The sequence below is a fragment of the Manacus candei genome, unplaced genomic scaffold (assembly GCF_025592945.1).
Source record: "Manacus candei isolate 608988 ecotype Guabito, Panama unplaced genomic scaffold, ASM2559294v1 h1tg000014l, whole genome shotgun sequence".
Classification (NCBI taxonomy): domain Eukaryota; kingdom Metazoa; phylum Chordata; class Aves; order Passeriformes; family Pipridae; genus Manacus; species Manacus candei.
In genome coordinates, this window is record NW_026138062.1 from 57,763,955 (window position 1) to 57,785,092 (window position 21,138).

A 21,138-nucleotide genomic window follows, 5' to 3' on the forward strand; every position below is an offset into this window, starting at 1 on the left:
AGATGCTTTCAGTGAAGGACTCCATTTTGCCATGTTGTGGCATAGCTGAGTTGGTATGAAGTAGAGAGGGAACGTCTACCCAGAAGCTCTCATTACCAATAGCTGATCCTGTGACACAAGTTGGAAAACAGGTGCTCTGGACACTTGGTGATAAAGCTGGTCACCAGTTTTGCACCCTTGTACCCACTGATGGCTGCTCAACCCCTTGGGTTTGCTGCTGCTCCCCTCAGACGTGCTGCTCCCAGTGGAACGATTTGGAGGATATCGGTCTGAATCTGCATTCAAACTCAGTCATTTCAAGATGAACCGAGAAGCTGAAGTGACCTATTAGCACAGCCAGCAATCTTTGTATTTTTCTGATTATGTTTTATATATTTTTTTACCCTTTGTTCAATTATGGCAGGATCCCTTTCTTCTTGTCCGCTCATGTTCTCTCTCAGTGCTAAGTGCCAGCTGTCACTGCCTGCTGGATAATTACCATTTTACAAACAGTGTTTAGGGAAATGCCATCAGTTTCTGAATATGTGGCTGTCAGGCCTTATTTGAGGGGCTTTCCTATGTTAACTACCTCTTCTCTTTTCAGGCAGGAGGGCAAGGGAGGCGAAGGAAGCCGGGAGATTTATCTTGTCTCCAGGCATTTGAAGAAAAATTGCATTTCATCTTTTTCACATTTTGACTGTCAATGCTTATTCCTTCCCCCACCCTCTCTCCCAGTTTATGCACTCCTCTCACTTTTTCTTTATGACAGGCTGCTCTGTCCTTCTTTGCAGCTCCAGTGGCCTGCAAGTGACTGCTGGCAGCAGAGAAGGTAGAGCTTCTTATCATGGGGGGTTACTAATGGGAAGGAGGGCATATTCTCAGAAATAGTCATGGCCCCTCATTACTGTAATATGCCACTTAAAGCTACATGGGTCTTTCTGAAGTTAAGCAGGGAATCTGGAAAAAAAAGCTTATACTCCGATTGCCTTACTGCAAGAAGAAGTAGCATCAGTACAGCCAAGGAGGGATGAAGTCTAGATGTTACTGAGAGAGTCTGAAATCCTGGATGTAAAAACGAGACTCTAGAGAGGGACATCATCTTCTAAGATGTGGCTTTTCCAGGGTGCAAACTATACGGATGGTCCTATCTGGGAGGGTGGTGGGGAAGAAGGCAGGATGGCCACAGCATTTGATTGTGATTCAATTTGCCTTTGCTAAAATAGACAATGAGAGATGCAAAAAGAAAAATAATTTACATTCATCTGGAGAAGGTAGATCAAAATTGAGCTCTCCTCTGGTCCAAACCCTTCTGCTGTCATGTAAAGAACCTCCTTCCCCTTAGCAACAACTGATAGCAATTTCTTAATCATTTCTGTAGAGCCCTGGTCAGGGGAAGTCAGCATGAAAATCAGGGCCATGTATACTACTAGATCAAGCTGTGTGAGCTGGTCCCAATAGTACTCACATCCCTGAAAGAAGGCTCTCCTCAAAGTGTCAATATTTTGTCTTTCTAACAGTTTTTGCCACTTGTCTACTTTGGGGACATGAAGAAGAAGACAATGGAAGTTACTTCTCAGGCACAGCAGCAGCTCTGAACTTCTTGTCACAGTCTGAACAAAGGGAATGGGGTAGAGGAGGGTCTCAGGGGGATGTCCCTCATACTCCATCGCAGCCAGGGACACTTCCTGACAGAGGAAGGTAACTCAAGCTCTAGAAGAGACCGAGGAGTCGAGGAGTCGTGTGTGAGGTTACAAGAGCTCATGTGAAGTGTGCAGGAAAACTGCTGAGCCATGCCTAAAGTGGTTGCGTAAGCTTCCCCCAGTTAGCACCACAGGCCTGGGCGGCTCTCAGGGACTCAGGCAGGAGGCAGCTGGTCTGTTGTTTTTAATGTTACTGGTTGGAGTTAATGCTGTTAGAAGTGCCACGACAGATAAGAGTTTCTGCAGCAAGGCTTAAATACCAGTGTAAGGAATAAAGACCTCAGTGCAGCTGTGATTTGGGCTCTCGGACCAACGTGGTGTTGCAATTAAATGATAAAGACGCTAACGTCTGGCGGGCTCAAGGGGCTCGAAATACAGGCCTCTCTCTGCCTCAACAGTGGCACAAATGGACGTCACTCCCACATGCTTCTCTTGCTTAATGCTGCCTGTCACCAGGCAAGGCAGAAGCAACTATCCCTTATCTGCAGAGCCCTCTCCCATATTTTTTCCCGTTGCCCCTCATTTTCCACGCCGGGCCTGATCTTGTTGCTATGGTGATGTGTCTGACTTCGTGCATGCTACTTCGGGAAGCTGAGGAAAACGGTGCTCCCGTCCATAGTTTGATTCTGACTTGGGGCCATGGGAAGGAGAGAAGGAAAGGTGTCCTATGTGAGGAGAGAGATCTGTAGGAGATGAGTCTGTGCTTCCCACAGCTGGCACGAAAGCAAGGTTGGTGCAATACCTGCTGAACTGTCAATCTGAAGCATCCATCTCCAGGAAATTCTGCAAGGATAGAAAATATCTCTAGGAGATTTAAAGACCCTATTGATATTCACACACTTAGTCATACTTTCCTGCAGAGTCTACTTAAGTGGAGACACTGAACACACGCAAGTCCCTCTAGCATGGGACAGAAGCAAGGAGCTAATTTCTAATATGTAGGTTTTTCCCTCCTCTGTCCTGTGAAAAGGATGTGTCCCAGCCAACCACCTGCTTGTGCCTTCCCTTCTTCTGTACATCCATTGTTAGTTAGGAATCTTAAAGCAGAACAGGAGACTGAACTTGTGACAGGGAAGGGAATATTTGGACCCCTAGAAATCAATATTTACAAGGTATACTACATCCTTTCCTCTCCACAGCCAGGCTGGAGAGTGCACCAGCCCCGTCTTCACTGAAACAGATAACTAGGTTGTTCAAAAAAAATGGAAAGTGCTTTCAAAATCATGTCTTATTTTGAAAAGTATTATGTCAGCCTGCTGTTCACAGTCAACATGTAATGAAACACGTTCATTAGCCATTTGGGTCATCACTTCTCATGCTTTTCCGTATTTGAGCTGCTCAGCAGCAGATTGGAAGGCATTTTTCTAACCATCCTTCCCAACCCTCTGATAGTGATAAGCAATATGTTTTGTACTGTTAGCATCATGGTTATAAATGACCGCCGTACCACATGCTACCCAAATTTAACATGCTCAGACAGTTCTGTCACTGGCAGCTACTCCATTCCTTAATATCTGTCCCCAGAGTAAAACTGCTTTTAAGGGATAGAATGGCTGCCGCCTCCTGCTGTCACACTGGGTATGAGGCAAGGCTGTCCTACTGCAGTGAAATTTGCTGCTCACCTCTTGTATCAACACCACTAGCTAAACTGTTCCAGTGGCATCATCATGCTCAGTTATTGTGATTCTTTTTTAGTTATTCGCATCCTGAAAGGTTCAAATCACTCTGCATTCCACTACCTTCTAACACACTTCTATCCACTCAGCCATGTAAATCCTTGCCTGAGTAGTGTCAAAGCACCCCACAGTCTTGAATGCAGTCATCTCTGACTTCCCAAGACATGGAAGAGTTAACAAGCAGAAGTCTTGCACTAAAAACTGAGCCCTGGTAAGGTCAGGCAGGTTGTTCAAGGTCAGGCAGGTTGCTCAAGGTCAAAGCATGAAGTCTGTGCAGCTCTAAGAGCTAAGCCGGTGCCTGTCATTTCCCAACCCAGAGCCTTAGCCACAGAGCTGTGCTTCCTTCCTCTGGAAGCAGCTGGTTTTCTTCTATCATTTCTGTCTCTTAATTTCCTTCTCTCTGTGCTGTTTTTTATCACTTAGCCTGCAGAGCAATTGTGATCCTGTTTACTTGAGAGATGCTATACAAAATACAGTTGTATTGTATTTCATTTCATCCACAAGCCGGCATTCTCTGAGGGAGGCCAGTTGCCAGTGAGGACAAATAACCTACAAAGCAAAGGCCAGGAGTATTCAGCACTTTCTTGAATTTGATCTATTTCTTCCTTTAACACACACACACACAAACATACACACAGAGTCAGACCAAAATATTTTACTTTATGGAAGGAGCCTACAGTTAAATCTGAGTATAGTGCAGGCAGTCATTATCTAATGAAAGGAAGCTTATTGACTCCCTCCTCTCAATTTAAGATCACTTCTTCTCCTCCAATCTTTCAAGAGTAAAGCTGTTAAACAAAATTTGAAACTAATCTGGGCCACATCCATCAAGGAAATTGCCATGCCAGACAGGTTAGAAAGCCCTACGTTTGCACTGAGGGGGCTAGTGTATCCCCAAAACTGCATATGATGCTGAGATAGTTTGAGTCTGAGAAATCAGACCAACCACCTTGGTACAGTGATAGTGACCCAGATAGTCCAGTCAGTGAAGCCAGGACCAGAGAGTTTGGATCAGAGGAGTCTGGATCAGAGGGAAGGTTGAACCATGTGAGTTGTCAATGCGGTTTGAGTTGATCACTTATGCAGACAGCTCTTTCCTAAGCTGGCTGTTATGTCAAAACCTCTTTTCTTGCTGTCTGAGCTGTTCTTTCTCTAAGCTGGTACTTTTTTTTCTTATGTGAGTACATTTTTGGATCAGATAAAAATACAAATGGAAACACCCTTTCTGATTTCAGCTCTCTCCGTCATGCTCCCTGCTCTCATCTCCTTCCCTGTCTGTCTACTTTCTGTGTCCCTCTGGGTTTCTCAGTGGGCCTTTTCCTGCCACTCACTGTCTCTCACTCTCTCTCTCCTCTTTTTCCTTTGCCTGCCACTTTGTCTCCAGCGCACACCTAAACGAACTGCTCTCCATTTTTCCCACCTGGCTTCCTTTCCCACTTTTCTCTTGTTCTCAGTGCGTCTCCTTCCTGTGCAGCCCAAAGGCCTCCTAAAAAAAGATTACCGAGCAGCAGCTCCTGATGGTGAGCTGTGCAAGAAATATCAAGTCACCAAAGGCAGAATGAGCACTGGAGATGAGGTGCTGGGGGTTGGAGAAAGATCTTGAGGAGACTCCGCTGTTGGAGATTATAATTTCACAGTGCCTTTCCTCAGTACGTCTGTTTGTCTGTGTAACTGAAAGTCAGCTGAGGCAAAAAATCATACGTGGTGCTTGCTGCCTGCCAGGGCTACTGCTGTTGAAGGGCCCACGTGTGGTCCCTTTCAGAGCCATGGTGATAGGATAATTCAGGTTAGAAGAGCCCCCAAGTAGTTATCTAGCCCAATCTGTTACTCATCATAGGCACATTGGAATGATGCCCTTCTCTGTTGGGGTGCTGTAGGATGTGTAGGTTTGTGCTCACAGAGGGCTGGGTCTATACCAGCACTTAAGAGGATGAGCACTGAAGTGCAGAGGTGGGCTCTGTTATTATATGAAGAAGTTCACTTCTCTCACTGGTTACTTAATCTGAAATGTTTTTTCCTGAAATATTTTTTCCTGAAATGTTTTTTAGGCTCACATCCTTCTCACGGTCTTCCTTTCCTGAAGTCTTGTCTTCACCTCTGGGCCTCTATTCACAACGGGTGAACTCTTTATGGGCAATACATGACGTTTTTCTATTTCTGTTGTCTTTCTCCAAACTTCTCTTCCTCCTCCTTCCTTTCCTCTTTCCTTGCTTAGACTTTGACTCATGCATGCCTTCCGTGGAGAGTATGACACACTTCTCTGCTGAGTTTATAGAAAGTCCACAACTCAAATAATTAATTTCTGTTGTTGCCCAAACTAACTGTGAAGTAGTTACATTTCTTTCCTGACACAGGAAAAGCAAGCAGGTGTCAGGGTGCCATCTGGGGCCTAAATTACAAGGTCCTGAATGGACTATCCAGAATTTTCTGCATGCGAACAGGGGCAAAAGAGAAAGAATGTAACATGAAGTTTTAATGCCAGTCATTGAAAGCAGCCTGGCAGCACAGTGGAAATTGATAGCTGGGGCACAGGGTTCAGCCCTGGGTGCCTGAGGAGCACAAGCAGACAGATTGCATTGCACAGTTGGGCATTCATGTACCTTTCTAGCTAGTAAACGCTATCCAGAGTAAAAAGAAACTACCCTGGATTGTGGCAATGGATCAACATTTGTGATAGCTCCCTGGAAACTCCGGTAAACAGCTCATAGTCTGGAGTCTTTCTGAGGGGACCGTTGTAAGAAACACTGAGATCAGTTACCATGTTGAGGAGATACAATACCCTTTTGCAAAAGGGTACATTTTTCCAAGGGTACCTATTTCTAAGGTCTAGTAGTAAGTCGGAGAGACCTTCCTGCCTCTTCCTGCATCCCTTTCTCCCTCTCTGCCTTCCTCTCCCTCCCCGCCTGCTTCCCTCCATCCCAAGATCCCGAGGCTTGTCGTCATCATCCTTCTGTCATATCTCAGAGGAAGGCAAGGGTAAAGTTGCTTTGTCGTCTTACATGCCTCATGGATGAGGGTGGATATCAGTGCTGAAGTGACTTGGTATCTGATAGCTCTGGTTTGTGAGCAAAGGCCAATGGATCCAATAGAACTGTGTCTTCCCTTCCATATTCTTTCAAGCAAAGGGGCAAAATGCTTGATCAAATTGACATGATTGAATGGTTCAACCCAGCAGAAAGACTACTTGTGTATACTGAACTTATAAGACAGCGGTAAATCCAGGTCAGATATAGGCTGTTGATTCAATACCACAGTTATATCAAATAAGTTTCGCTGTCTGCCTGGAAATTGTTCATGGTTATAGTGGTATTGAACAATGCAGAAGCAAAAGATGTGACCAAGACCTGAAAGAATTCCCCACAAAGCTTTTATTTCACATTTACTATGCGTAAATCTCCATGGGTGTCCAATACTGCATTTTTTTCTTGTGCTAATCATGCTACTGAAGCTAAGAATGCACGTGGGTCAAAGCTATTGGACTACAATATTGAATTTATTGAAACATGATATATGTTTTTATTGAAATGTATGAATAATATGCATAGTATATATTGAAAAATGTATATATGTAACATGCAATGTAGCAGGGCTTACTGGTGCAATATATGGGTATATTCCTTTATGATCCATCTAGCTGCAGATGTGTCCACTGTCTGCCTGTGAAAGCTGCCATTTTACTTTGCACTCTTTTCCATTGGGAAGTGTAGCCTGCAAAGAATATGGCAGGTTTTAAATGAAGCTTTCAGAGCTGTTCACAAACATGAATGAATTAAACCTCACAGCTCCTCTGTGCAATACAGGAGACATCCTCACCTCATTCTGTAAGGCAGCCACCTGTGGAAGGCAGCAGCTGTTTAATAGTGCATGGTTACATTTTACAACTGTTGGGTACAACAAGTGATGACAGAAAATATCCAAATTAAACTAGTGGGAATTAGGCCCAGAGAACATAATTGCTCAAATTAAAATGTTTGTAGTTTAAGTTAACGCCTATACAGTGTGCAGATTGCCACCAGTTCCATAATGAACTCTTCTGGTTAGGGTTAAAGCTGTGCAAATATTTTTCTCTTTGGCTTCTGAAACAAAACATTTGGAGACAGAAAAATTGGCTTGTGTTGAACCAAATTGTCTTTGTGTTGGTCGGTTTGTCTCTTGTTCAGTTGCTCTCCTTTTTCATATAGAAGGGGAAAAAGAAAAAGATGGAAAACATCATTTCACTTGACACAAATTTCATTTGGCCCAAAGCAAAACCTTTCAGAGCAGCAACTTGTGAGAAAAGGCCAGGGGAGGCCAACTTTGTAGAGCTGCTCTTATTGCTGCAAATGTAAAAGGCAGTACCACCAGCAATACACCAGCTCCTAAGGGTATTCACCTCACTGTCAGTGGACTGAGCTGCCAATATCCTGCCTACCCAGAGAGCCCAAGTCCAGTGCTGCAAGCTTTGGGAGAGGTATAAGAATTAAAGTGCAAGGAAATATTGTTATCTCTGTAGGGGAGAAAGACAGAGTGACTTCCCTACAGAGCAAGGAAAGGAGTGTGCCATAGTTCAACCCTTTAGCCAGTCCTACCATTTTAAAGGAATATGTACTTGGGAGGAATATATACTTGGCTGAAATAAACTCCTTTCTCAATTGGCAACAAGACTATTTGTCCAGCGTGGGCTGAAATTTCCACTTTGAATGGAATTTAATGCCTAATTTAGAAGGAAATCAAAGCAAAACAGACTCATTGCATCTCAGCATTGTTTTTGTCTGGTTTAACCTACTGTGTGGAACCATTTCAATAAGCGGTGTTACCAGCTGAGATTTCTTTTTCCCTTCTTTTTGGTTGCTGCCCAAAAGCTAGGCAAATGCATCTCTAGTTTTATTTAAATTCACACTCTCATGGTTGGAAATTCACAGTATTGCTTTCTCCTCCAATGCCAGCCTTGCAGAGGCCTCCTTATGATGAAAGATCTTATTAGAGTTAGTGCTCTGTATCAAGGAGAGACAATCAATTCCTTTTGGAGATTTAATTTTAATCACGCGGCCTGGCTTCTGTTGCCCTTTGTTCCATAAAACTTTCACTGTTCCCTAGTCCTTGGTATTAGTTTCTGTGGATGGCAGGCTTCAGAGCTTGTCCTGGTAATCGGAAACAGGAGGTTACATTAGTCCCAGGTTGTGTTGCACACAGCAATTCTATTTGCAGAGCCTGTTTGCTGCACAGCTAACGGCTGCCTCAAACAGCGCACAAGTAATTTCCAAATGACACATCTCCTCTCCGTCTACAGCTATTTTAAACTTGGTTTGCCACGTGGTGTGGCCGTGACTCTGGAGGGAGTAATTTCCCCCAAACTCTCCCCTTCCAGAGCTGATGTGCTGTTGCCCTAAGCTGAATGCTGAATATTGAAGTCTTTCAACAGATGAACTTTAGGTCAATTATTATTCAAAGAATAGTTTTAGGAGCTCATAAAACTAAACTAGCAACCCACCATTTCCAGATAATTTCTACACAGAAAACAGAGACAACATTCATCCCATGAGCCACAGTGAAATTAGGTCTCAAAGTTCTTGTTCTCAGGGAGAAATTCAGAGCAGCCGCAGAGAGCATTATCATGCTGACTTCTGTGATTTTTTTTCCACTTCTTCTAGTAATCATCTCTGTCCTTTAACCTGCAAACTCCAGGACTGCTAGAAGGTATGGGAGTGTAACTGAGTATCCTGCACGTTCCCACTGTCACGTAGCCTGGGCCCATATCCCACTGGTACCGCCGTTTTTCAGCAGCCTGGCTGATTTATATCATGGTGGGATGGAGGGAATCAGACTCTTTTGTTTTGGCCATTCTCCAAATATGCCTTTTAGGAGCACTCCTCTTATTTGCATTCCTAACATTGACTTTAGTGTTGGGACTCAGTATATCCACTCTTGGGGCTTCTTTGGCTCTAAAGCCAGATGTGACTTTGGGATTGACCTTTTCTTCGAACAAGATCCAACTAGTATTTCAGATCTAAATGGTAGCACATGGCATAGCTCTGAATTTCTAATTGTGGGCCCCCACCTACACCTTTATGCAAAGCTCAACATTATCTTCATTCTTTCCACTTGTCTACTTGCAATGTCCTTGCTCCTGCTAGAGGATAGATATATTGGGGCTGAGAGGCTGTCTCAGCTAATGGAAATAATTTGAATCTTTTCCTTTGGATTGTTCTCCTGTAAATCTCTACGTCTAGGGTTTAAATCTAGGGCTGCTTTCTGCTTCATCTTTCACTTCTGCCTTTGATTCTCTTCCTCGTTGCTCAGTCCATTCTTGCTCCCTAATGCATAATGGTTCCATCAGGCTGGCAAAGGGTGGTTTCCATGTTGGTGTTATTAACCTGACTATTGGACTGACCTAATTCTCAGACAAAACCTATTGTTTTGTTTTCTGCAGTCTTTATCGATAAAGGCCGTTTTTATCTCATTCAAAAGAAGTAACACTGGGATTACTGGGAGCCTGTGAGGAAGCAGCCGGGCACTGACAAGAGTCTTAAGAATGCCTGAATGAAAATACTCACCTTGATCAGTGCCAAGCCTTGGTGATTGCTGAGTTCATAGCTGCCACTCCGCTTCTGTGTGCACAGCACTGTAACAAATGAGTGGTAAAGTAAAAAATAAATAGGATTTAATAGCTGTCAAAAGAATCCCAGCTGAAGTGAGGTTTACCTGGTGGATGGCTATTCATTTATCGCAACCAAAAGAAGTAAAGGTCACAAGCAGGCACAGATCTGTGATAAGGCCGTGGGCAGACAAACACAGATCCACCAGCATTTCTTGCTCAGATAGGCTTTTTTAGTTGTTACCAAAATGAAGTTTTGCATCATTTTTATTAGTACCTTGGCAATAACGGAATTTTTTGTTGGAAAAGCTGTCTGGGGGTGTTTGGGTTAGTCGGTGACTCCTAATTAATTTAGTTTAGTTTAGTTGGGATGTGTTACTTTATTGAAGTTGAGAGTGTATTTACGTAAGTATATCATCAGCTAGATAATTTTTCATTCTAGGTTTTAGGAATATTGCATAAGAAGCAGCTAGTGTCTGCATGTGATACTAGCTTGTGGTACTAGCTTGTGCTACTGGAGATTTGGGAAATGCAGTTTAGATCCTGTATTGCCATAGTGATAGCAGGGATGTAGATTTGGCTTTCCTATAACCAGACAGGCACGAGAACCACCTCTCTGTCCTGGAATTGGCTTGTCTTTTTAGTTTTCTTTGGAGTTACATCAATTTTGTGTGTTTGTCTAGGTGTGAAACAGTTCTGAAATTTTAGGTTTTTCTGCATATGTAAAAGAATATTGGTGTGTTTTGGTTTTTTTCACTGACTTTAAAATTTCTTTATGACCAGTTTTTTGCTAAAAAGCTGAATCAATATGTGATAACTAAAGGGAAAGCTCAGGCAAAGTAGCACAGCAGCCCAGGTCAAGAGTATCCCAAGAGATGTCAGAAAATTGGACAGGTTTAAGCTGTGGGCAACTGAAGCCCTAACCTCAGTGACACAATTATTTCTCCAAGGCTGAAGAAAAGTGAGCTCAGAGGGAACAGTAACACATTATGGAGTCGAGGCAGGGGGCCAGGCTGCGGCTGTGCCCCTGAGAAAGAGGAGGGGCATGCACAGACACATGGGCAGCACACACATGCATGCACACACCTGCCTTTGATGGTTTTTTATATCTCTCTTTTGAAGGTCCTGAATCCCGGAGCAATATCCTTAGGTCCTTTTTCCTTTTTACTGAATTGAAAGTTTTCAAGGCTCGAATTCTAGAAACAAGGTATGAAAAAAAGGATTATCAGATCTTTATTAAATCTCTGTTCTCCTGTCTTTTAAAATTGCTTTTAATTTTATTTTTTTTTCCATAACGGTACATGGATCCTGTTGACAGTTTTCAAATACTGATACTGGATACAGTTAAAAAAGAAAGAAACTCAATCTTGAAAAATAAAAAATAGAAACCACATTTTTCTTTTCCCTTTCTTTCATCCACTACTTCAGATAAAGCCTTTATAGCCCAACTGCATTTTGCAAAGAGATTGTCTGCTTTGCCACAGAATATAATATCTGTGTACTATTTAGAAAATCTGCACAAATGCTTAGGGCAGCAAATGAAGATGGAAAATGTGCACTGGGAACGGATGTAGCTGTGATGGGCCATTGCACACTCCCCATACCCATCACAGCTGTTCTTCCACCAGTCTCTCTGCTTGGCAATGGAGAGGACTTTTAAGGAATAGTTTTAAGGAGTAACAATCCCTTTAGTCCATATGCCCCTCAAAATCTGCCTCTGTATCCATAAAATCCTGCACAGTTACCAGACTGCTCTGCAGTCCACTGATGAGCAGCCACTTGATTCTTTTTACCTTCTGCTTTTATCTCTGGAAGTCTTTGTTTCAAGCCCATTGTGTCAGTCAAAACATTTGATTTTGAATTTGTTGAGCACACTAGGATTTTCCCACCCTGCAGTTAGAGAAGGTGTAGAGTCTAAGACTTTAAAGATGTGTAAAGAACTGAAGATGTTTCTGGACACATTTAAGATAAGCAACTTCTACTGAGAGAGTCACCTTCCTGTTGTGCCAGAATAATGATTATGCAGCGCCTGCAATGTCTAGGATTTTCCAAAATGTCTCTCATTTCAGCAGTGAGGAAATATCACCTCTTACCTAGGAAATGCCCCCCCCCCCCACTTGAGCTGTAATCTGGGAGACAAGCTGTGTCCATCTATTCCTGGTGCCTCATTCTCCTGAACTGCAAACACCTATGGGGCTTCCTCTTCAGGTCTTCTACTCATGCTGGCCAAAGCACAAAAATGGTAAGAGTGTTGTACAAGGATGATCTGAAAGAAGCCTTCTCATTGTACATATGTTTCCCTCAGTCTGGAGTGGCAAATTGTTCTACTTGTCCATCCTTGCACAAACATGGTGGGTGCAAACGCACCAAGGTTGTGGGTTGGATCCCTATATGGGCCATTCACTTAAGAGTTGGACTCAGTGATCCATTTGGGACCCTTCCAACTTGGAATATTCTGTGATTCTGTGATTAAGTCTCATTAGCTTTGCCCTGCCAAGTTTGGCATCAGTCATACTCGATCCTTAGACTCATGTTAGAAGAGCTGCTTCTCTTGTCACTTGTGGACTCAGTGCTTTGCCTCAGGCAACACCAAATGATCTTCCAGCTCCCTCCATTCAGCTCTCATCCCCCTCCTGGCTCATCTTTTATTGAGCCCAGACAGACTTCAGCCCTGTGCTCATTCCTCCTTTGCTAAAGGATCTGCTCTGCCCCAACCAAGCCTAACATGAACTCCAGTAAATATAGTTATAAATATTTTAGGTTAGAGCTTTAGTACAGGTTGTTCAATATGCCAGAAATCTGCAGCAGACCCATAGCTCACTTTGTTCCCCACAGTAAGCCATTTTTAATCCTTAACATTATAAATGATGTTCTGTCTCATGCCACTTTTTCACTGAAGCCTGGAAAATGTATTCACCCTCCCCCCACCTATTGAAAAGGTTTGTGTTGGAGAAGACCTAGATTTAAAACACTGAGGGCTGAAGAGATATGTCTAGATAAACATGGAGATTACCCTGTCAGAGTGGGGGTCTTGTACTGCACCAAGTTCACCCAGTCTGATGCTGTGCCAGGAACTGACTGCTGCCATCCACTCCGTAGATGCTTCAACCGTAGCAGAGGAGAGGTTTTTGTTGGGTATAGTACCACCAGTTCACAGTTTACCTGGCAAAGCTGGGTTTAACAGAGAATTTCCTGGTTGCATTTGGCAACTTGTATTGTTTATCCAAGACACTCCATGAACTCTCTTCTCCACTGATTTTGAAACAGAAGCCAGAGGGATTTGAGTCAATCTAAACTAACCTAAGGCTTCCTAGAATAACAGTTTCTGTGAAATTATCTTTACTTCTTTAAAAAAAAAGATAAAAGACTGATGGGGAAATATGACTTATTTAGTTGCAGCTAGGTTTCCAGTTTAGTCCAATTTCTGTGGCTTCAGAGACTATGAGGATGGATTTTCAACTTCGTACCAGAGGAAATCAGTTTATGGAAAGGAGTAAAAGAATAATAAAGGAGAAAATTTCTTTCTTCACAAAAGGGTTGTATTGTGCACAGACAGGAGTTTCTGGCTGGTTGTCTTCTAAATTGCTGTGCAAAATGATAAAGATAATTTTGTCTACATAAATGTGTGCTTTTTTTTATTTTAAATGACATCTTTGAAAAGTTATACTCAGATACGTGGGTTTAGAATAAGTCAGGGAAGCATAGATAGAGCACAAGCAGAGGCAGACAGCACAGAGAACAAGTGAGAGCACATGCAAAGACAGTGCAAAGGTCCTGATCTTTTTCTGTTGAACTTGGTGCCAAAGACAGATGTTGCAGAGAGACAGACAGACAGATAGATGCAGCCATATCAGAGACCTGCCAAGAGCTATGAGCTACAGCCCTAACAGAGAGGTAATGCAACACCAAATAAAAGAGACTTTTGTATGCATTGTTGAAAATGAAATATATTTTTTCCTCCTCCTAACCCTTTTAAGCCTTTAATCTTAATCCTATTCATCATCATTAACTTCAGCAATTGGCCAAAATATTTAAATGAGGTGAAATGAAAAGATTTAAGAGTCTAGTGAAGTCTCATCAAACCACAAAAGAATAATCTCCAAAGATTAAGAAAGCTGCTATGACCCAACCTGTAAGGAATGAGAGGAGGAGGAGGGAGGGGGGCTTCTGAGATGAAAAGAAGTTACCAATTAGATCCTTTTACTAACAGTATTGAGTCTTTTTCCCCTTACAATAGCCAAGTAGAGAAAAAATTACAGAAGATGAATTAAGAGTTTAAATCCAGTAACAGGCAAAAAAAAAAAAAAAAAAAAAAAAAAAAAGAAGAAAAAAAAGAGCAGGTAATATTTTAATAAGACTTAAATGAGTCTTTCAAAGGTGCTGAAGAGCTCTTGGACCCGCTTTCTCCCCATTTCTGGGTGTAAAATAGGCTTTTAACTATCATTGCACTAGGAAGTGCTTTGATGTTTATTCCACTGATTCTTGTGCCTGACGCCATTTGCTGTTGGTGGGTGTGTCTCCTATGTACATTCCCCTGAGGCACCCATTGTAACTTGGTTTCAGTTACGCTTTAGTTAATGGGCACTTAAAATAAAGTGGTACCCATTTCGCTTTAATTTCGAGAAAGGGGTAAAGGCCGCTCCCTTTCCATTTCCAGATGAAAGGAGCAGCGCTGCAGCTCCATAACGAACCTCAAATGAATTGGAGAGCTGATAAATTTAACGATCTCATCAGCATACAAATATATGTGTCTGTGTGCCTGTGTGTTTCATACATGCACACACAGTTTGTATCTAAAACTGGAACTTGAGGGAGATGGAGGACTTACAGATAACAGATTTCAACGGGAAAAGGGAGCAGATGAATTTTTGCAGAGCTGTGTTTCAGCCCCTGGTTCTGCATTAGTGACTGCCCTGTGGCTGCCCTATGTCCCTGCTGAAGGTGGGAGGACAGCACGGCATGAAGGGCACTATTAAACCCATTTAATGTAATCATAATACTCTGTACACCCAAATCCTCCTGCTATTGCCACAGTAAAGAGTGAAGCTGCTGTAGGGTCTGATGTAGCTTCTAGTCCCACATGGCTTACTTGGAGACTGGGACATTTCATATGGGGGCTGTTGTGGAGCCACTGAATTGTGCCTTTGAATTCCTGCTGCATCAGGACTCTCCTCTGGGGCAGAGTCACATTTCATTCTGTTTCCATGCCTGCAAAAGCATGGATGGATGTGCAGTAGGTTGCAAAAATCTGTAAAATCCAGCTGGGTTGTCAGTGGGCTGTATCTTAGTTTAGAAGATGTGGGGATGCCCAAACTCTCTTCTGCAGATATTGGAGATCCAGCCCCAGGGAAATGTCATATTTGTGTGTGCTCTGCTTCTTCCAGTAGATGGTCTGACTCCACTATTATTTTATGTAGTGGGTCCTGTTTTTTCTCCTCCACATGACCTGGGCTAAAACTGCCAAAGCAAGTCAGGTACAGCATTGGAAAATACTGCGGCTCCTGGTGACTCCATCTAACCCTCTTGGGTAGCGACACAAGTAATGTGTAGCCCCTGTCCTGCAAAAAGTGAACTGTGAAAGTAGATTCATTTTTGGAAAACTTTGCTACAGCCCTTGATTATGCATTCGAAGCTCTTGAATTTTCACATGGAAATCATATCTTAGGTTGAACCTATCCCATGCAGCTTAAGGACAGCCCTTTCTTCCTCTCAGGGAATGTCCTTTTGATGGCAGTATCAGGCAGAACTCAATGTGAGTTCCTAGAGGAGAAGCTCAGCTTGAGTTGGGGAAATTTTACATGGCCTGCATGTAAAAACTTATCAGCTTGTGGCATCTATACAATCCATATCTTCATTCTTGCTGTGTAACTGTCCAAAAAAAACCCATCTCCAGCTCTACTTAAAATCTATCTTCAGCATCCACTGTGCTTTCAGAAAGATAAAGTGGTAAGGACTGACTACAGAACTCTGCCATGAGAGCTTCCCCCTGCTCCTCCCTGAGCTCTGTAGCACTCATTTCTCCATCCTCTGACTGGCCTATTTTATCCTAGTCCTGGTCATCAGCTCCATTCGAGCAAACTGGAGCCTCCGGCTTCTCCTACCCATCTGTACAGCAGGCCACCGCAGGGTAAAATATCACCTCCGTCAGCACTGACATCCATCACTTTAATGAACAGCAAAAATCAATCCCTAATTGACAAAAACATTTTTAATCAAAGTATGAGGCATTTAGAGCACAGAAGCAGCCTTCCATCTTCTGTCAGTGTTTTCCTTTACAAGTGGGAGCACCATAGGTTTGTAGCTGGCCAAAGAGGCCAAGTGGTATCTCTGAAGGAAAACAGGGACAATGCTTTCAGGTGATGGTATTAGAAAAAATCTGCTTCTCTACTCTTAGATTGCCGAAGCTCAGTTTTGCTTTGTGGGTCAATGAAGAATATACAGCAATGGCAGGAAGAGAGTGGGAAGAGCATAAGTTTTAAATTAGCATAAGCTCTCTGAGACATCACTTAGGGCAAGATTTCTTTTCCCTTCTTTATATGTGTACTAAACTCCTAGGTATTTGGCGTTAATGGCCTGCTAGTGGGTGCGCTGGGCTACTGGAACACACTGTGCCTCCAAAACCTACCACAGTAAATAGGCAGGTGAAGAGGGTCAATTTACCAGCACTGGTTTGTGTCATAGCATTTAGAGATATCACCTGTGTATATCTGAGGTTTTCATCAGGGCAGATCTGCTGGTGGTGAAGATGGAGGAGATAGTAGTAATATTGTAAGAGCAGTTGCCTATAAACTTGTAGATAGCTGTGAATTACACATGAGTAAGAGAAACTACCTGCCAGGAGCACTGAGGTACTCTTTTTCTTCTGATTAGGGAGTCCCTCAAAGATTTGTAAGGTTACTCTGGGCAGCTTGGTATCCTTGCCAAGGAGCCATAAAGGGCACGGGAAGGTTATTAGAGCACCATCTGGATACTTGGGCCTTTTTGCCATTTCTTGGAAGAAGGTATTATATTATTGCAAAGCATCTTTATTGAAGTCTGGCACAATTTGAGTACCTTGGCATCACTGTTGGCACTTGCAATGGAAAGGGTAAGAAGGAGCATATCACTAGTGACGCTGTCGTAGCACCTTTGCCAGTGCTTGAGAGGGAAGCAGTCTGGAAGATGCAGCAATATTTGGCACTGTGAGGGCCCACTGGCAACTTGCTTGTGAGAGGAGTAGTAGGGAGCTGCAGAAGCACCTGATGCTGCTGGGGAAAGTTGGCATACCTTGCTGGATTTATGAAGGGAGCGATGGGGAGGGAGGGTGCATCCTTGCCCATCACAGTTGCCAGTGTTTGCAAGGGAATCAGTCCAGGGGGCTGCAGTGGTACCCGAGCACCATCTGGCCACTCTGGCACTCTTGCTGGTGTTTGTAAGGTTGGCTTGGGATAATGTCTTTTTCTGATCAAAGGCCAGCATTTTGGATGCAAGCCTGGAGTGTGTGTTACATAAATAGTTTGCTCTCCTGTCCAAATGGCTCCCACATCCACAGAATCTTAAGAGCTTCAGAGGAACTTCAAATTTTGGCCCCTTGCAGAGAAACCACCTTCACATTTACTGACCAGTGGGATATTAATTCATCCTGTCTTCCCCAGGTCTTGGCCAGAGAGGATTTGTTTGGAGAATAGACCCTAATTTTGTTCTGGTTTTGAATATAAGAACGAGACAGTAGAATTCCCTCGGCTGAATTCACCGCAGCTGCTCTCTGCTGTTGTGTGTTGATGTTCAGCTGGAAGTAGGCTGGCATGGGTTGCCCTGACTTGACATTCTTTATGCTCAGTCAGACTTCTAAATGTTTCAAAGACATAGCAATATTTTTCTGTGTGTCTTATTTGCTCAACAGGAAAATACAATGATGATAGTATTTTCAGCTTTCCTGGTCTTTAAGCATTCCTTGTCCTCCCAGAGCTGCTGTGTGTAACCAAGGAGGAAGAGATGGCTTTGGAACAGCAGCCTGCAATAGTTTGTAACAACAGCGAGAGTGACGAGGTCTGAAGTGGGTCAGAAGAGCAAGGACTTGGCTTTGCAGGTAGATATGGGACATGGATTGCAAAGGGAGATGCAGAATAAGATAGAGATGCAACAAGAGCTGCAGCGGACATGGGTTTAAGGCATCCTTCACTGAGCCCTGTGAGTCCAGCATGTGCAGAATGGCTACAGGAACACAGCACAGGGAGCACACTGGCTGGTGGCTTGCCTTGTCCAGTGTATGAACATTTGCCTCCTTCCATAAATGAAGGCAGAACTGTGAATCACTGCAGTTGTGGAGGTACCAGGAAGCATGGGGGAAAGCAGAAGAATCAAACAGTGATAATCTCCTCTCACAGAAATACTTGTCTCTGCTGCCCAAGTCAGTGCCATCCAGGCCACTTTGATGGGCTTTGTTTTTCCACTGGCTGAGGTAGTTTAGATGATGACATTCATAAAATATGCAGAGTGCCTGGCCAAGTTGCTGGATTCTCCTGCTGCAAGTCTTTCCTAGGCTATGTTGATATATATGGATATCCTTCACTTATAAAGATGGATGAGTTCTCTAGATTGCAGGTTCCCCATGTGTCATGCCAGATGTCACACTCAGTCCTGAAATACGGTGGAGAAGGGGGAGGGGGTTAGAAGTGAGCTCTGATTTAAGCAGAACCACTTTAGATAATTTTTACTTCAAAGGTGAAATGGAAAGCCATTGTGTAGCAGTATTGCTTGCCAGTTTGAATCCTGCCCAGCTCAGCAATCTTGGAAGCTGCTACCATGCAGAAACCTATGGGATACAAAATGAGTTGGTCATTTCCATCTGATTCTGGTGGGCAGGCATTCACATCAGGAAACCCAGCATTTCAAACTGACCCCCTTTTGTTGTCAGACTCTGCATTAGGGGCCATGGGCTTAGTGGAACACAGAGTAATTTAACCTGTGGCCTCTAGGCCACAGTACCTCCAGGATGGGATCCAGGAGAGTCAGATAAGCTGATCATGAGGTTAAACATTCATAAGGATTGTAAAAACCTTGGGAACATCTTCCTCCAGCACTATCTGTGGGATAAGCATGCCTTTCAGAATATATGAAAGCTGTGAAGAATTTAATGAGTCCATTGGCTCCAATACTGAGGTTTCAGAAAAATTGAGATTTGTTCCTCTTTTTTTTTAGTTGTTTTATTTTTTCTCTTCTAAATAACTTCACAGACACAGATGAAGAACCCTTCTATAAGCAGAAATCTAAAATTTCTTATTCTCTACTCCTCCTTACTTAATAGGCTGGATTTAAATTTATGTGTGTGTGATTGCACACATATGCGTATGTATGTTTCTGGTCTCAGCCGTGGTAGCCATATCAATCCTCTCTCTGTACTAATTCAGCTCCCTCTTGGCCAGTTTGACTAACAAAAATTTACCAACCACGCAATAGAGCGGAGCAAACATATTAAGAAAAACAGCATCTAGCGCAGCCTTGTGAAGAGCCTTTGGCATCAGTCATCCCACAATAATCTGTACCACATGCCTCTTCTCTGTGAGGCCAGAAACAGCCTCTCCCAGCCTGCAACCCTTCCACAACACTAAATGTAATAGCTTTCTCCCTTCTTCACAGCAGATAGGAATTCTGTCCAAGACTTCTCTTTAGAAAACTTTCCTTCTTTAAAAATTTGGGTTTAACTTTGTAAGAATTTATTCTAAGCTTGAAAAATAACTCTTATATCCAGACTGTTAGCTGTTCCTTCCAGAACAGGATAGCCCCAGGTATTGCTGGCAGATGAGTGAATTATCCTGTCCAGTTTAAGGTGGAATTATCAACACATCCACTGGGAGCATACATAACTACCCAACAGACTAAGATCTTTTCTGTTCTTTGAGCTGAATATAATTTCAGCCTGTCACTCCTTATCATATCCCCTTTAATCATGCAAAATATTTCCTCCCCTTCTCCTTCTCATCCTGCTCGCAGACTTATCATTTTCCCCTCTAGCCTTCATTTAGTTGCGATATTCACATTGTATTATACATTCTCTATACAATTAAGTAGGGAAATTGTCACCACGGGTTGTCTGGGAGGCCAGAAGTAAGAATGGGTTCAAAAGAGGATTAGGGAGTGCATGGAATAGTCCATCAAGGGCTATTAAACTCAAATATGTAGGTAAACTGGCTCAGGAAGTCCCTAAGCTTTACACTGTTGTATGCTGGGAGAATATACTAGGGAGAAACATTGATGTATTATTGTCAGGCTTGTTTATAGCTCTTTCTGAGGGCATTTGCTTGTGGCCAGTGTCAGAGGTGGACTGGGAGCTGGCAGGACCTTTTCACCTAACACCACTAGATTTGTGCTATTAGAAGTTTAGGGTGGGATACTTTATCAAATTATACATAAAACACCTTGTTACCATTATTATACAATATAACTTTAAGATCTGAATCCTGAGATTTATAGCATTGCAGAATTTCCCTGTACTTCTCCACAGATCCTCTTGATTTTTCAGATTGCAATTATTCTTGCTTCTTGCTGGTTTGGCATAAGTGCTTAAAACAATTAATCTTCAAGTGAATTAATCTTTTTGTGCTAGGGGCTGTACAAATCCAGATCTGAAACAATCTGGATTCATTAGACGTATGTTTTCGTGGTTGCATCTTGGTTTGTTATCCAAGTTAGAAGTCTCAGGGGAATGGGGAGAAGGAACAATTGTGAGGGGGATTTCTATGATTTTAAAATGCACTGCATAACAATCCTCTTCCTTCTCATGCTATTGACTTGTTTTATAAAGAATCTTTATAAAAAGATATAGGATGCTGTGTGATAGCATCCTGAAAATGCACATTTCTGCTTCCCTGTTTTTTACTAGAAAAATTAAGATTTTAAAGTGTTCCGTTTCTGAATTTGAGTCAAATTTTAGTGTGGGAAAATCAGACTCAGTCTTCCCCCTCTATCATGCCCTCTTTCCCCTTCCCCTTCCCCACAGTAAAACAAATAATTGAGGAGCATTTAATAAAGTGTGAGGAACCAGACTTTCTCCACTTCCCCTGAGACTTCTAACTTGGATAACAAACTAAGATGGAACCAGGAAAACATACATCTTGACTTAACCAGACTTTGACCCTGGACTTCTCAAGTGTGAAGAAGTTGTTGCTCCAGTTTCAGTCTAATGGCCTTCTCCCTGCACCTTCTCTTTCCCACTTGCATCCCTGTGAAT

General features: G+C 42.9%; 1 protein-coding gene across 1 annotated transcript in view; it reads left to right on the forward strand.

The window, feature by feature from the left end:
• Window positions 1–2,341: 2,341 nt before the first annotated feature.
• LSAMP (limbic system associated membrane protein) overlaps window positions 2,342–21,138 on the forward strand; it is a 758,996-nt gene continuing 740,199 nt past the window's right edge. The window contains exon 1 of the mRNA XM_051779687.1: window positions 2,342–2,408. Within this exon, the coding sequence (XP_051635647.1) occupies window positions 2,372–2,408 (37 nt within the window). The 5' untranslated portion in view covers window positions 2,342–2,371. The remainder of the gene's footprint in view (window positions 2,409–21,138) is intronic.